General features: G+C 29.5%; 1 protein-coding gene across 1 annotated transcript; it reads left to right on the top strand.

The window, feature by feature from the left end:
• The first annotated feature begins 7505 nt into the window (after positions 1-7505).
• Positions 7506-14897, top strand: LOC122587724 (auxin efflux carrier component 5-like). The gene is made up of 5 exons (XM_043759888.1): positions 7506-8170; positions 8388-8473; positions 8768-8925; positions 13287-13363; positions 14822-14897. The coding sequence occupies exons 1-5, from the start codon at positions 7506-7508 to the stop codon at positions 14895-14897; spliced, it is 1062 nt and encodes a 353-aa protein (XP_043615823.1).
• Positions 14898-18990: the final 4093 nt, after the last annotated feature.

Here is an 18990-nt window from a genome sequence, read left to right as displayed (position 1 = left end):
TTGCAGAAATTGTACGTTGCAACTGGACTTCAATATATTTCTGGACAAATCTTCTAGTCTCCAGACGCAACTGGAGACTGGCCAGTTTGGACGAAACTGGTTCTAACTGTGATTAGCATGGATTTCATCATTCTCATAGCTTTCTTGACTAGGACCTTCCAATAAAGGTCTAGTAAAACTCCTAGGGGTTTTTGGTTCAATTTTTTGGCTAAGAACATTTTCAGTTTCTTCATCTAATTCTTCAATGACCACATTACTTTGACCAGTGTAATCCCAATTTTCATTAGTTGTTATTTTATGTTCAATGTAAAATTCAAACATGTGATACTTTCCAACATAAGATACCTTTTTTTTCACATCAAGATCACAAGAAAATGGTAGCAAGCCATAATCTAAATCATCTTGATCACTTCTTAGATAATGATAGAACATTACCAATCTTGAATCATAACCTAATTTAGTAACAAAGTAATTAAAGGAATGGATTGAAAATTTATCACTGTCTATGTAATCCACAACTGCCTTTTTCCCATTATAATAGATCCTGTTTGGAGGTCTTGTGAAGAATCGAGCATGGTGAATTCGAATTGAAAAATAGCTTGGAAAATCCTCTGATTTATGTTCTTTTTCACTGATTTTTCGAGACCTAAACATTGAATAAACAGTTTCTTTAACCATTGAATCGTATTGATTGAAAGCACAGGGTGAAATGTAAGGTTGGGTAAGACGATCTGGGTGTTTTGAAGTGTGTGTAATCTAGAGGAAAGCAGTTGGGGTTTTTTGGTAGGTTATAAATTATTAAAGGGACAAACAAATGAATATATATGATGCGGGTGGACATAAATACCCTCACGTGGAACACACGTGAGGGGGTTAACGGTTGGATACAAACGGACGTTTGTGGCAGGAGTAGGTAATGACACGAAAATTCACCATATGGGTATCTATGATAAGAAAAAACGGGAGTGGTGAAACTTGATAATATGGCAAACCACAAGGGTATGTAATGAAATTTTCTCTATAGATAAATATACTTTTTATTTTGTTCTTTTTACATTTATAAAAAGAATGTCTACATTTTGCTAAACCACAACCCAACTTAGTTAACATGTATTGACAATATCTCTCGTCTTTCGGCCTCCGTTAACCAGAATTTCTGGCTCCGACCTTAACTCAAATCTTCAACTTCAAAGTTGAAAAGTGGAAGTGTAAACAGTAAAATCCTACTCTTAATTTCTAGGACTGCTTGTCGATCTAAAGCATCGAAGAAAATATTTATCATCTCATAATTTTCAATTACATTGCCATCACATTCTTGCATCGTCTCCTTCAAACTTTGTCATGTCTCAATAAAAGTTTCCAACTCAGCTTGTTTGAATGCCCACATATTTTTTCAATTTCCTAGCTAAACTAAGTGGGGGAAATCTATTCAGAAACGCTTCCCTAACTAATCCAATGTTATTCTTCTCTTGTTTCTCAAACCAAGTCCAAGACTCTCCCGTGAGCGACCAAGAAAACAAAGTTAACTTCACATGTGGTTCTTGTCAAGCCATATACTTAAACATCCAAATTCTTGACATGTTGATGTGGGAGTTCCTTAGACAATATAATACTTTGATGTGGGAGTTCCTTAGACAATATAATACGAGTACTTTGTTATAGGTAACATAAACTTTTCAACATGTTGATGTACATGGAAGTTAGTTTCGTAGACAATGTAAAATACTATGTAATATAATAGTTATATGGTGTCTTGAGATCTTTAACTAGTATGCATTATACTATTTACTACGCATCTCGTGTTTCTGTTTTAACCGCTACAAAAAATCAACTCATCATCACAAATCCAACTAAAATGCTCAAATTAAGCTCAAAACTTATCAATAACACGATTATATCTTTGTGTAACATCTATATACGGATATTTTTTACTCAGATATCAATTGTTATGACTATAATTGAGTGTAAGATATTGAGCTCAAATATATGCATGTTAGGGTTAAATGTGTTGAAATATAAAAAAATGTATTTATACATTTAGGGGGTTGGGGGTTGGGTATTGTAAAACAAGTATTAAATTAAAAAAAAATAAGCTAGACATGATTTTGGCCGTTAGATCATGCTTAAATTGATGCACGAAGATTCACGAAGCAATTGATGCACGATGATTTTCATGATGCATAGTAATTTTTAGTGAAGAAAAACATATTGTTTTATTTGTTTTACTTTAATACTTGTTTTATTTTACCTAAAATCTATACATTTATATTTAGAAGGACTCGAAGGGTATTCATACTAATTGTATATATTTTTGTTAAACCCTTTGATGTTATAGGTAACATAAACTTTTCAACATGTAATGTAATAGTTATATGGTGTCTTGTGATCTTTAACTAGTAAGCATTATACTATTTACTACGCATCTCGTGTTTCTGTTTTAACCGCTACAAAAAATCAACTCATCATCACAAATCCAACTAAAATGCTCAAATTAAGCTCAAAACTTATCAATAACACGATTATATCTTTGTGTAACATCTATATACGGATATTTTTTTCTCAGATATCAATTGTTATGACTATAATTGAGTGTAAGATATTGAGCTCAAATATATGCATGTTAGGGTTAAATGTGTTGAAACATAACAAAATGTATTTATACATTTAGGGGGTTGGGGGTTGGGTATTGTAAAACAAGTATTAAATTAAAACAAATAAGCTAGACATGATTTTGTCCCTTAGATCATGCTTAAATTGATGCACGAAGATTCACGAAGCAATTGATGCACGATGATTTTCATGATGCATAGTAATTTTTAGTGAAGAAAAACATATTGTTTTATTTGTTTTACTTTAATACTTGTTTTATTTTACCTAAAATCTATACATTTATATTTAGAAGGACTCGAAGGGTATTCATACTAATTGTATATATTTTGTTAAATCCCTTTGATGTTATAGGTAACATAAACTTTTCAACATGTAATGTAATAGTTATATGGTGTCTTGTGATCTTTAACTAGTAAGCATTATACTATTTACTACGCATCTCGTGTTTCTGTTTTAACCGCTACAAAAAATCAACTCATCATCACAAATCCAACTAAAATGCTCAAATTAAGCTCAAAACTTATCAATAACACGATTATATCTTTGTGTAACATCTATATACGGATATTTTTTTCTCAGATATCAATTGTTATGACTATAATTGAGTGTAAGATATTGAGCTCAAATATATGCATGTTAGGGTTAAATGTGTTGAAACATAACAAAATGTATTTATACATTTAGGGGGTGGGGGTTGGGTATTGTAAAACAAGTATTAAATTAAAACAAATAAGCTAGACATGATTTTGTCCCTTAGATCATGCTTAAATTGATGCACGAAGATTCACGAAGCAATTGATGCACGATGATTTTCATGATGCATAGTAATTTTTAGTGAAGAAAAACATATTGTTTTATTTGTTTTACTTTAATACTTGTTTTATTTTACCTAAAATCTATACATTTATATTTAGAAGGACTCGAAGGGTATTCATACTAATTGTATATATTTTTGTTAAACCCCTTTGATGTTATAGGTAACATAAACTTTTCAACATGTAATGTAATAGTTATATGGTGTCTTGTGATCTTTAACTAGTAAGCATTATACTATTTACTACGCATCTCGTGTTTCTGTTTTAACCGCTACAAAAAATCAACTCATCATCACAAATCCAACTAAAATGCTCAAATTAAGCTCAAAACTTATCAATAACACGATTATATCTTTGTGTAACATCTATATACGGATATTTTTTTCTCAGATATCAATTGTTATGACTATAATTGAGTGTAAGATATTGAGCTCAAATATATGCATGTTAGGGTTAAATGTGTTGAAACATAACAAAATGTATTTATACATTTAGGGGGTTGGGGTTGGGTATTGTAAAACAAGTATTAAATTAAAACAAATAAGCTAGACATGATTTTGTCCCTTAGATCATGCTTAAATTGATGCACGAAGATTCACGAAGCAATTGATGCACGATGATTTTCATGATGCATAGTAATTTTTAGTGAAGAAAAACATATTGTTTTATTTGTTTTACTTTAATACTTGTTTTATTTTACCTAAAATCTATACATTTATATTTAGAAGGACTCGAAGGGTATTCATACTAATTGTATATATTTTGTTAAACCCCTTTGATGTTATAGGTAACATAAACTTTTCAACATGTAATGTAATAGTTATATGGTGTCTTGTGATCTTTAACTAGTAAGCATTATACTATTTACTACGCATCTCGTGTTTCTGTTTTAACCGCTACAAAAAATCAACTCATCATCACAAATCCAACTAAAATGCTCAAATTAAGCTCAAAACTTATCAATAACACGATTATATCTTTGTGTAACATCTATATACGGATATTTTTTTCTCAGATATCAATTGTTATGACTATAATTGAGTGTAAGATATTGAGCTCAAATATATGCATGTTAGGGTTAAATGTGTTGAAACATAACAAAATGTATTTATACATTTAGGGGGTTGGGGGTTGGGTATTGTAAAACAAGTATTAAATTAAAACAAATAAGCTAGACATGATTTTGTCCCTTAGATCATGCTTAAATTGATGCACGAAGATTCACGAAGCAATTGATGCACGATGATTTTCATGATGCATAGTAATTTTTAGTGAAGAAAAACATATTGTTTTATTTGTTTTACTTTAATACTTGTTTTATTTTACCTAAAATCTATACATTTATATTTAGAAGGACTCGAAGGGTATTCATACTAATTGTATATATTTTTGTTAAACCCCTTTGATGTTATAGGTAACATAAACTTTTCAACATGTTGATGTACGTGTACATGAAAGTTAGTTTCTTAGACAATCTAAAATACTATGTAATATAATAGTTATATGGTGTCTTGTGATCTTTAACTAGTAAGCATTATACTATTTACTACGCATCTCGTGTTTCTGTTTTAACCGCTACAAAAAATCAACTCATCATCACAAATCCAACTAAAATGCTCAAATTAAGCTCAAAACTTATCAATAACACGATTATATCTTTGTGTAACATCTATATACGGATATTTTTTACTCAGATATCAATTGTTATGACTATAATTGAGTGTAAGATATTGAGCTCAAATATATGCATGTTAGGGTTAAATGTGTTGAAATATAAAAAAATGTATTTATACATTTAGGGGGTTGGGGGTTGGGTATTGTAAAACAAGCATTAAATTAAAACAAATAAGCTAGACATGATTTTGGCCCTTAGATCATGCTTAAATTGATGCACGAAGATTCACGAAGCAATTGATGCACGATGATTTTCATGATGCATAGTAATTTTTAGTGAAGAAAAACATATTGTTTTATTTGTTTTACTTTAATACTTGTTTTATTTTACCTAAAATCTATACATTTATATTTAGAAGGACTCGAAGGGTATTCATACTAATTGTATATATTTTTGTTAAACCCCTTTGATGTTATAGGTAACATAAACTTTTCAACATGTTGATGTACGTGTACATGAAAGTTAGTTTCTTAGACAATCTAAAATACTATGTAATATAATAGTTATATGGTGTCTTGTGATCTTTAACTAGTAAGCATTATACTATTTACTACGCATCTCGTGTTTCTGTTTTAACCGCTACAAAAAATCAACTCATCATCACAAATCCAACTAAAATGCTCAAATTAAGCTCAAAACTTATCAATAACACGATTATATCTTTGTGTAACATCTATATACGGATATTTTTTACTCAGATATCAATTGTTATGACTATAATTGAGTGTAAGATATTGAGCTCAAATATATGCATGTTAGGGTTAAATGTGTTGAAATATAAAAAAATGTATTTATACATTTAGGGGGTTGGGGGTTGGGTATTGTAAAACAAGCATTAAATTAAAACAAATAAGCTAGACATGATTTTGGCCCTTAGATCATGCTTAAATTGATGCACGAAGATTCACGAAGCAATTGATACACGATGATTTTCATGATGCATAGTAATTTTTAGTGAAGAAAAACATATTGTTTTATTTGTTTTACTTTAATACTTGTTTTATTTGACCTAAAATCTATACATTTATATTTAGAAGGACTCGAAGGGTATCTATACTAATTGTATATATTTTTGTTAAACCCCTTTGATGTTATAGGTAACATAAACTTTTCAACATGTTGATGTACGTGTACATGAAAGTTAGTTTCTTAGACAATCTAAAATACTATGTAATGTAATAGTTATATGGTGTCTTGTGATCTTTAACTAGTAAGCATTATACTATTTACTACGCATCTCGTGTTTCTGTTTTAACCGCTACAAAAAATCAACTCATCATCACAAATCCAACTAAAATGCTCAAATTAAGCTCAAAACTTATCAATAACACGATTATATCTTTGTGTAACATCTATATACGGATATTTTTTTACTCAGATATCAATTGTTATGACTATAATTGAGTGTAAGATATTGAGCTCAAATATATGCATGTAGGGTAAACTGTATTGAAATATAAAAAAATGTATTTATACATTTATGGGGGTTGGGTATTGTAAAACAAGTATTAATTTAAAACAAATAAGCTAGACATGATTTTGGCCCTTAGATCATGTTTAAATTGATGTACGAAGATTCACGAAACAATTGATGCACGATGATTTTCATGATGCACAGTAATTTTTAGTGAAGAAAAACATATTGTTTTATTTATTTTACTTTAATACTTGTTTTATTTTAGCTAAAACCTATACATTTATATTTAGAAGGACTCGAAGGGTATTCATACTAATTGTATATATTTTTGTTAAACCCCTTTGATGATGCAACAATTTTTTTTGGGTAAATGAGTAAACAATAATCCTATAGGCTAATGTGTAAGCTTTTAGAAGAAAGAACACAATAAAAAATGAAAATGCGAAAACCAAATTGGAAACCAATGCTTAATAAGAGATAATTAAGAGTTGCGCTTTTGACTTCATGGAGCTGAGCCACTACCAGCCAGACATCCACTACTAAAACGAGATATCGTTCGTTTTCCTTCTAGTATAATTAATTATGCGCGCCGTGAATCTTAATGTGCTGGAAACTAATTAGATCAGGCTAGCTCCTAATTATGTCATAAATAATTCACCTTAATTTGGCATTACAAACACAAGAAGAATCATCTTCCACCAACCCACAGGTTAATTCATGGATTAGTGGAGTGCTGTAAAACCAGCGAAGGTTTTCAAAAAGATAGTTAGTGGAGTGCTATTATATATAAAAACATCTTTAGTTCTTTCGTGCCATCCATCTTAAGTAAGTTAGTGCAGTCTTTGTCAATTGTCATCACTACAATTGCACTATATATATAAACAAGTTTTGTATCTAGTGTTTCTATCACACAAATATACAACTCAAACAAACAAACAAACAAAAAGCATCAGATTAAATCACACAGTTACAAAATAAAAATAAAAAAATGATAGGGTTGGATGACATTTACAAGGTAATAGCCTCAGTGTTTCCACTCTACGTGGCACTAATCTTAGGCTACGGCTCGGTGAAATGGTGGCATATGTTCAAACCCGACCACTGCAATGCAATAAACCAACTCAATTGCTATTTCATTATGCCTCTCTTCACGTTTGATTTCACAACCCGGATCAACCCTTACAAGATGAATTTTCGTTTCCTAGCAGCCGACACCATCTCCAAAGCCATCATTCTCATAGCGATATCGCTATGGGCTAAGTTCACTACTAAAGGAAACTATCCTTGGTCAATCACAAACTTCTCATTGTGTAGCTTGAATAATACACTTGTTGTAGGGGTTCCCTTAATTGGAGCAATGTATGGGCCTTTAGGGGAGAACCTTGTCATCCAAATCTCGATTTTGCAATTTACAGTCTGGATTATAATCTTACTAATGATGTACTCGTTCCAGAACGTAAACAAGTCGTTGGATTTGGCAGTGGCACAGAACGAATTAGCCACGGATCTAGAAAACAGTAGCGGGGAGGGAACGACGACTACTACAAGACCATCTTTTTTGGTGTTGGTGAAAATCGTTGGGTTAAAGCTTGCTAAGAACCCCAACTCATATGCGTGCATCTTTGGGCTTGCATGGGCACTCGTATCAAATAGGCAAGTTGTTTTTCAAATATTATATATCTACATTATGTAATCAAAACACAGTGTTTACACTTTACACATAATTAGTTGACATTTTAATAATCAAATCACAGCCGGCCACTGCACAAAAAATAAGTGCTAATATTATGCATGCATTGTAACTTATGAAGTAGTTTAATTAATTAAACTGAAAATTAATACATTAGTTAATTTGGTTGTGCGCATGCAGGTGGGATTTGAAAATGCCAAGTATTGTTCAAGGATCCGTATTGATCATGTCTAGAGCTGGTTCTGGTGTTGCCATGTTTTGCATTGGTGAGAAACTGAGAATATATATTTATTATTTACTATATACTTTCATTTATTTTGTTAATTATATAGGCCAACTAATTCCCTTAATTTTATCTTCTATATATATACACAACACGTACGTAGATATATTAGAATTACTCGTATAGTCATACGTACATTTTTAGCTAGGTATATATGGTGATTAACTGGAGATCGAAGTTAATTCATTCAAAGAAAATAATGCTGTAATAATAATAGTTAAGAGATCGAAGTTCTTTTTCATGTAACTATTATATATATATATATATATATACACAGGGTTATTCATGGCATTGCAACCAAAGATGATAGATTGTGGTGTGACGCTAACTGCATTTGCGATGCTACTGAGGTTTGTGGTTGCACCAGCAACGATGGTGGTTGGTTCTTTTATCGTGGGTTTGAGAGGGGATGTCCTTTCTATTGCGATCATTCAGGTAATCTAGCTACAACGTACAACTAATTAAGTTACTTTGTTCTAATAATCCACTTACGCTATTAATTAATCTAATATATATATATGCCTGGCCTAGATTTGTACTTGGCACGTACCCCTCAATATTTTTGTCCAATTTCGAAAGTGTTATGATTTCGTAATCAATATTATGGTTCTCGGTCCTATATATGAGAGGTGGTTTAATTTAATTAACACCATTTGACTTTTCCTACACTACTACGTACAAAACTGGAATATTCAATTCCGATGGAAATTTATGTCAGAAATTCTTCCGTAAATGCCTTTAATCCATGTTCACAATTCTCTATGAAAAAGTTATATTTTAGTTTTTTTTTTTAACATGATGTACGGGCTTACATTATATTTTAATATGAGAGCAAGTATCCGTGCGTTGCGACGGTGAGATAGTGGTGGTGATACATAGGTCATAGAATGTGATAGGTTATAAGAGTTGATATGTCATAAGGTATGATAGTCAAATGCCTTAGCCGTACGGGCTCCGCCCTCAGATTTAAAAATTTGTCGGAAGTATATCGAATGACATCTCTAATGAAAGAGCATGAAATTTTAAGAACACCCATACAATTTTTATAATTTATCGATGTACGGTTTTTGAGATAAAAGATTTTGAATGAATTGGAGGAATAAATAATTTATGGAGGAGAGAGAAAAAAGATGATTGGTTGAGATTTGAGGAGAGAGAAAGGGTATTATAGTTATTTTAGGTAAATATATAATAGATAGGAGGGGCATTTTGAAGAAGTACTTAAAATCAATATTGAAAATTTCAAGTTCAATGTTGAAAATTTAGGAGAAATCTGTTTTATAATATAAGTATAGATTAGGGGAAATGTTAGGTAAAGCAGGGGGATTATATAAAATTTAGGGGAGGTTATGTAAAATTCAGGGGCTATGTATGTTTATCAAATTCAAAAGTTTAATTTGTAACTTTTTTTTAAAGTGACAGTACCTAAACTTAGGTAAAATCTGCAATACGGATCATTTTCTCATTTTATTAACCTGTTTCACAACAGAGAGTCCCCTTACCAATACCTAGTAGGAAATGAGAAAATCTCCTAATAATCCGTCTTAAAACACGACAATATATTAGGAAAAACCTTATCCCATTAGACTCGAACCTAAATCTCTCCGGATTCAAGCTCTCAAAAAGAAACTTCCTTACATTAGGCTATTAACCCGTTGGTAAGTATTATATACTTTATTAAAACGAAAGTATGTAAATGGTAACCGCACACGTGGCGAGTTATAATTCGCTCACGTTATAACCAGTATCATTATTCGGATTTTGTCACGTTATATTCCGTTCGGGCTTTTTATACTAGGGGCTTTTGAAAATAGTACAGTAACTGTCTACATGGCGAGTACTATTCGCTCACGTTACAACTCGTATCATTTTTGGATTTATCCATATTATATCCTGTTCGGGCTTTTTATACTATGGGTTACTTCTTAATTTTTTCAACATTTTTCTTCTTTTGGTTTATCTAATCTTCTTGTAGCCGCACCCTATACGACTATTCTAGCTTAATTATCGGAAAAAAATCATATAAATTACAAAGTTTGTCGATACCAATATCATTAGCTTAATTGTCAATATCAATATATCCACTTTCGTGAAACTTCGTGTTGCAATTTGATATCGAGAGATCTTGCATAAATTATCTTAACCGGATCCGCGCTAGAGTTAATTATTGAATAACAATTTCCAAAATATAAATACATATAAACTTTATCTAAAATTATAAACATTATTATATATGTAAATAGGGGTTGAGTATTGTAAAACAAGTATTAAAGTAAAACAAATAAGACAAGATGTTGACCATTACATTATGGTTAAATTGATGCACGAAGATTCACAAAACAATTGATGTACGATGATTTTTATGATGCACGGTGATTATCGCTGTAGAAAAACCTATTATTTTATTTGTTTTACATTAATAATTATTTTATTTTACTTAAAACCTATATAAATATATATATATTTTAATATTTTAATTTATTCTTTTATTATATGTATATATATGAGAATCATGAGTGTACAACTAAAAGTTTTATCGATAAAATTATATCTAGCAATAAACTAAAACAGGATTATTGCTTTTTTAAAACGACATGTGGCATAATATTTAAACGATACGTGTCTTTATTAACATGCATATATGTTAATCCTAATAATAATTAATTCCATACAAAAAATCTACCTATGAAATTGAGATCACCTATCGATATTACATATTAATTAATCCTAATTTTATTAGGAAACTACTTTGTTGGAATACAATATTAGATCAATCCATGAACATCGTTGCCTATTATTTATACATATACTAATGTTTATATAAAATTTTGCGTAACCCATGAAGTAAATTCTATCACTTTAATCTGGCATCCTATATATGAATCATATTTTTCTTCTCATGGAAATATGGTTTGCAATATTATGTACTCTATGTTTATGTGGATCTGTTTTTTTTTTCTTTGATTATTATATAAACATCATTACATATTTATTTTATCAAAATATTTAATTGTGTGTTATCTATTCATGTTGTTATAGTTTTTTATTTTCCAATTCGTTGAAGAAACAAATATATATATGGACATGTGTTTCTTTTATTTGTTACATATTTAGTATCTTGAGTTAATTTAGGGGATTAGTTCCTCGAATGTAAGAAACTTTGAACGAATGTCTATAGTAGGAAATAACTAAAGTTGTGTGTATTGTATGTAAACAACTTTTAAATAATGTTTATTGTATGTAAGAATTTCGTTTCAACCAATTACAATCTGACAAGTGACACCTGTATATGGTTAGCACGTATCTTTTCTTACATACAATAAACATTTTCTCAAGTTGCTTACATACAATACACATAACTTTAGTTTTTTTCCTACTATAGACATTCGATCAAAGATAGTTACAATCCAGAAGACTAATCCCTTAATTTATATCTACCAGTTTTCTACTTAATGTCAAATACGATATATTAAATATATATAATTGTCATTATATATATTTTAGATCTATCAATATCTACAGATAAATTAAAACATGATTGGGATGTTCTTGAAACGACATGTGACATAATCTTTGATCGATACGTGTCCTTTTAACTAATTTATTTTATTTAATTAGTTTTTTTAATTATATATAAATTTAATTTCCTTATTAGACGTATAACTCTTAGCTTATAGATAAGAAAAAAAAATACATTGTAACCTTATTTAATTCATTGTTTTCTCATTAATAAAATTGTCTTTTTTTCTTTCTTAATTATTCAACTCCTATTACTTATGATAAGTTAATAACATGAATACTTCAAAAAATTGAGTTTATGATCCGAAATTACAAGGATATTTGTTGTCATCCTATATGCTTACAAGTCCCGATTTTGATGTGATTTTAAAAATTTAAGGTAAATCCAAAACTTTAACTAAAGATATATTATATTTATCTTTACTGTTTATTATAACTTAGCTTCGATCATCGGTTTACTTTATCCACAATTCATTTCATACTCACAAGTCATGTATGAGGCATATATTCAAATTTCTTTATGACACAATCTATATAGAACCGTACATCGTACGGGTATTAGGACTATATATATATATATATGTGTGTGTGTGTGTTTTTTTTTTTTTATTCTGATAGATTATTATACGGATACTATTAAGATTTGAACTATGATAAGTTCATCTGATACAAAGCATATGAAGTCCAGATTATTTGGATTAGATTTTTCATTTTCAATCATTTAAAAATTAACCTAAAATCTGAAACAAATAAACTCTAGGTTGTTCGGATTCAATCATATATAAAGTTAATTCGGGTTTAATATAACATATCAAAATTAATGGGTTAAGAAAGTAAAGCTTCAAGCTTGTCATAAAGTGATATATGCACTCAACATAACCTCTTTATTAAAGGTACACAACCACAAAACTTTCAAATTTTGTTGATGACATTTTAATCAATCTAGCCTTCTTATATAATTAGTTAGTCAAATATAAAACCTAATTAATTAATATTACTAAACCTAATTATAAGTAAAGTATATTATTAAACTTTTTTATAAGTAAAGTATATCATTATGCCAAACTCAAAATGACTATAAATATCCAATCGTATTTGAATAATATACCTGAGATCTTAATTATACAATTCTAAGGATTCAGTTAAACATGACACTCTTTTACCAATGACACCTTTTTATCACTGAGGATCTATATATAATAAAGTCTATATGATTATTTGATGATATATTTAAACATGTCCTAACAACTTGAAACTCGTTCATGTTAATTTCACAGGCTGCACTGCCACAAGCGATAGCATCTTTCGTATTTGCCAAGGAATATGATCTCCACACAAATGTGCTTAGTACTGCGTAAGTTTTACTTTTAGTTGTGATTGGCTATTTTACAAATGAGTAGAGATAACAAAATCACGACCAGAACTGGAACTTGATTGTTTTTTATACTTATATACGAGTATAAAGTATGAAAAACATGAGGTTTATCCCCGCAAGAGAAGCGAAAAACTTTGAAAGGTTGTAAAGCTATCTCCAGCCTTCTTGACTACCGGAGATTACATATCTCCAAAATAGTCAGTTGTAACAATTTACCAAACTCCTTACCCAACCGGAACTACTATATGTTTATACATATTTATTTTATATCAAAATATACATATAAATTTACCGTTCATTAAGAAAAGAAAAAGTTTCTTTTTATTTACTCTTCCAAGATCGAAAGTTGGGTTTATAATCCAAACTTGCAAGTTTGAAAAGGGTATATATATATATATATATATGGGTGGGATATTTTGAGACCACCTCTTATTTTAGGACCAATTAGAACCATTGATTTTTGTACACCATCATCATCTACTACGATATACAAGACTTTTTTGTAAAAACACTAAGACTTTTCGGTGACAGGCCCACCAGAAAATCATGTGTAAGTTAACTTACACATGATTTTTCTGTGGGTCTGTCGCTGGAAAGTCTTAGTGTTTTTACAAAAAAGTGTTGTATATCGTAGTAGATGATGATAGTGGTGTGTAAGTTACGAAAATCAATAGTCCTTTTTTGGACTTTTTTTAGTTGGTCTCAAATTATCTTTCCCATATATATATATAAACATGATACATGTAAATAAATACATGTAAATAAACTAAAGACTTAAACTATATAATTAATTATTAATCCTATTAAATTGTTAAAAAATTGTTTTTATGTCACTCAATTTTTAATTATATATAAAGATTTTTAGTAACATGCGATACTAAAAAGTATTTGAATGACTTATCCCATTGAATATGGTTTAAGTCGAAGATGAAGTAGGTAAATAAAAATGGAAAAGAATATGCATTAAGATATCACAAAACATACATTTGGATACTAAAAAGTGTTATGCAAATATATAAGTTAATAAATTTTTCATTTGGCTCTTGCCAATGATGTGGGGTATAGAGTTTTTTTCTAGCATTTAGTTGGTTTCCTCCAAAATGTTGCTGAGTCCAATCACCACTGCTGTTCAAAAAATAATAATAATAAATAAAAATAAAAGTACTAAACGAAGCCTTTTGAGCTTAATTTAATGTGTTTAAATATATATATATATATATATTTATATCAAAAGTACCTCTGAATTTTATAATATATACAATTAATTAATACATTTTAACAAAAGTTTTAAAGTTTCGTTTAACAAAACTCATATAAATATTACCAGCTAGCTAGTTGGTTCCCATTAATGATGTTAGTTTTTATGCAACTTGCTTATTTAGTGTTTATGTAACGAATAAAACTAACTTCTCATAGTTATTTAATTTTCTTTTTCAGGGTCATTTTTGGCACTATCGTCTCCATTCCTGTATTGATTTCTTATTATGTTGTGTTAAATGTATTAAATGCTTAAGTTGAGCACACTATTAGACTATTAGTGATTTTTATCTTTCGACAAATTAAGATACAAAATGTTACAGTTTAATAGTTTAATAACGAGGGTTAATTTGTGACACATTTAATATGATAAAAATCAAAACTCTAGCTAGTTTCCAAGCTTATCAATTGTAAATATTCAATACGGTTGTTTTTTAATTGTTATGAAAGAAAGTGACAACTTTTATCTCTTTATAAAGAGAAGTTTATCAAGATAGTAACACACGTTCAATAAAAATGGATAATGGTTAAAAATCGCTGAAAGTCGTAGTAACTTGGTCAATACACTAATACAGTTACTTTAAAAATAAAAGTTGATGGCAAGAAACTTCCTTGTTAGTTGTTACGTTTTCAACCCGTTTAATCCCCCGGCCAGTTTGATTTTTTGTATAATCTTAGCACCCACCTAATTCACTTACATCCTATCTTTTCCCCTTAAACCATTTTTTTTTTTTAAAACGGCAAAAAAATGCATTATATTAATAAAAACCCACTAGCAAGACACTAGAGGTCAATATACAATTCTAGAAATACAACAATATACACATTCTAGAACCTACTCAAAACTTTAACCTCTAAGGTCATCAAAGAATTGAAAAAAACTTATGCCAATTACAGGCGGACCTAAGACATAAGAAAAAACCCTACCAACAAAGACCGAATCACTGTTTTCACTTTGTGGTGTTTTTGATACGACCCCAAACAAGTTCTGAGGACAGAAGACACTACAAACAAATGACCAATAGATTATAGAACCAACGGTCTCGCATTCCAATCTTCCCACGGCGCGAAGAAGTATCTTTCCTGTCACGATTGTGGATCCAGAGATAAGAGAGTTAAATAATAGAATTAATCACGTCTTTGCTGCTCTCGTGAATATTATTAGAGATAAGTATCTTGTAATGTAACAAACTTTGAACGAATGTCTATAGTAGGAAATAACTAAAGTTGTGTGTATTATATGTAAACAACTCGAAAATAATGTTTATTGTATGTAAGAAAATGTATTCAACCAATTAAAATCAGACAAGTGGCACCTCTATATGGTTGCCACGTATGTTTTCTTACATACAATAAACATTTTTTAAAGTTGTTTACATACAATACACAAAACCTTAGTTATTTTTCACTATAAACATTCGTCCAAAGTTTATTACATTCCAAGATACTTATCTCATATTATTATGCATATTTGATTTTCTCTTTTATTATAATATGTGTAATTAACAGTTTAGTTTGTTTTATTCGGGTTATTTAAAAAAAAATTTATTTATATTTAATTGAAAATATCATTTTCTTTTAAATTATACTCTCAAAAACTAATGTTGTTTTCAAATATTTTACATATAGATTTTTTTTTTAATTTAAAAAGATGTTTACCTTAGAGAATTTGTTCAGCTTTTTTCTATTAATTAACCTTCAACCACCATTTTTTTCTCTATTAACCTTCAACCACCACTCTTCTTATCGCCACCATCATCCAACCCCATCACCACCTCCCATTAATGGCCACTATCAATCACCACCTCAGCTCCCCCTCTCGTTAATCACCCCTATGCGCATAACTATGATTATCTGTTATAATCACCATCAGTATCCACCACAGCCTCCTATATTTCATCGATCACCGTTAACAACCACTAGCAGCCATTCATCAAACGGCCACCCTCCACTCGCCAGCACCACCTCACGGACCATATTCACACACCACACCACTATTGAACAACTCCTGGGGAGCTAGCACTTTTATGTTATTATGTATCGTGCAATATGTACTTATAGCTTTGTTTATATATATATATATATATATATATGTAACATCATGCCTGCCCATGCAGTGTTGGTTCATGCCCCAATCTCAAACTCACATACTCCATCTGCCAATAAACTAAAACAGGATTGTAGCATTGTTTTGTCGACACGTGACCATGTATTAAAGTGACAAGTGTCTTTTTAGACATATTAATTAAAATAAAACTTATTTTATACATTCTTTATTTTAATCTAATTTATTTGTACTTGAACTAGGATATCTATTATTTTATTAATAAAAAAGTTATTAAGCATATATTTTTATCTTTATATAATTCTCTATCTCAAAGTGATAATGTTGCATACTTTTCGTGTCGCCACATCATCTTTTTCTTACATGACGTTTATATGTTGATGTTCTCTCAAATATTGACAAATCACCATCCAACAACCACATAAGATTTTGCTTATTATATACGAAGTATTAAATTAATTAATGAATATCAAAAATTAGTTAGCAACGGGATCGGACCGTGGTGCTTGACATCAAGCAAAGATGTACGTGCCATCTAAGCCACGAGCAACTATGCATCATGTTTTCAAAACTATAATATAAATACTATATATTGCTTTCATTCAATACATAAACTTTATATAGTATAATTAACTTTTTATTTAATTGCATATAAATAATTTCTATCAACTTTCTTTACTTTTGTTAAACAACGTGGTTGGATCAGTGGTAAACACCTTGGCCTATGAAGACAGATCGAGGTCATGGGTTCGATACTCATCCCATGCAAAGGTTGGAGGACCTTTTTATACCATTTTAGTAAAAAATAAAAGCAATGTATTTACTTAGTTAAAAGTAAGGTTTACCTACTTCTTAACCTCTCCATATACCGTTAAGGTATTGGAGCTCAAAACCCGTAAAAGACCTGAGCAGTTTCTTTTATTTCTTCTATACTTTTGTCAACTAAATTAACGTAGTATTATTTATACCAAAAACTAAATAAATGACCTAATATTCTATTTATGGACCAATTTTATTCAATATATAATCGAAGATACTTTTAAATAAACAATATGCATTTTTATACTGGTCATCTCATATTTAATTTTTTAATTATTTAATTTGTGCGACAAATATTAATTAAAATCTTATTATTAGAGAATTTATAATTTCAAAAAATACATTCTATATATAACATAAGGAATTAATATTTATAACAAGTTATGCACACATAGCAACAAAGAGAATACGATACCTGTCTGTAACGCAGGTAAATAACTTGTAAGTTGGTTTAGTATATAACTAATTATAGACGAATGTCTACAGTGTGAAAAAAATTAAAGTTGTGTTTATTATAGTAATGAACTTTCAAATCTTTTGCATTGTATGTATATGACCAATCAAAAACATACAAGTGATAGCTTATATGGTTACTACATATATACCCGAATACATACAATATATATGATTCAAAAGTTCATTACTACAATGAACACAACTATAGGGTTTTCACATTCTAGATATTCGTCTATAGTTTGTTACATTCACAAATACTAAACAAAAAGGGGGTAGGGGGGGCTCAATATTTATGAACAAATGACTAACTTATATTCGGATCGGTTAACATTGTAATGGAAAACCTCGATCAATATGAACATACTCATTATGAGCTTAACTAGGTTTTTGTACTTGATACTATATCATTGTCTACTTTATAATATTTAATCATTCACCTCAATTTCTATGTTTATTTTTACTGCATATAGTTTACGAGGAATTATTTCTATATAATAAGATATAAACGTGCAACATACGGGGTTTAAACTAGTATATATATATATATATATATATATATAGTTAGTATATATATTAAATTAATCTTGGTATTTGTAATGAATGTTGTGCTCTATGAATTTTTCTCGAATGGGTTTTGATCATTTGAAAACTAAATTTTTCGTGAAAACTAGAAAACTGTCAAAACACATTGTGTTCTGAATTTAACACAATGTGTTTTTAATATGTTTTTCGAAAACACATTGTGTTAAGTTCATATCACAGTGTGTTTTGAACAATTTTCTGATTTACAACGCTATCAAAAACACACTGTGATTTAACATTTCACTTAAATTCTAAATTAAACTCTATAAAAACAATTTGTAACCTAAGTAACTTTTAATAAACCCTAAATATAATTTTTATACCTTAAACTTTTGAGCTTATTCCATTCAAGAACTCAAGAATACCTTCTATTGACTCTCAAATGCTAAGATATATTCAAGTTGGATTTTTTTTGGTTTATTAAGTA

Source organism: Erigeron canadensis, chromosome 2 (genome assembly GCF_010389155.1).
Source record: "Erigeron canadensis isolate Cc75 chromosome 2, C_canadensis_v1, whole genome shotgun sequence".
Classification (NCBI taxonomy): Eukaryota; Viridiplantae; Streptophyta; class Magnoliopsida; order Asterales; family Asteraceae; genus Erigeron; species Erigeron canadensis.
This window is presented reverse-complemented; position numbering and strand designations above follow the sequence as displayed.

Excerpts from the sequence above, each read along its gene's own strand:
- LOC122587724 (XM_043759888.1), top strand. The coding sequence starts at position 7,506 with ATGATAGGGTTGGATGACATTTACAAGGTAATAGCCTCAGTGTTTCCA. Across the intron at positions 8,474-8,767 it reads TGTTGCCATGTTTTGCATTG|GGTTATTCATGGCATTGCAA; the intron begins GTGAGAAACTGA and ends ATATATACACAG. Across the intron at positions 13,364-14,821 it reads ACAAATGTGCTTAGTACTGC|GGTCATTTTTGGCACTATCG; the intron begins GTAAGTTTTACT and ends TTTCTTTTTCAG.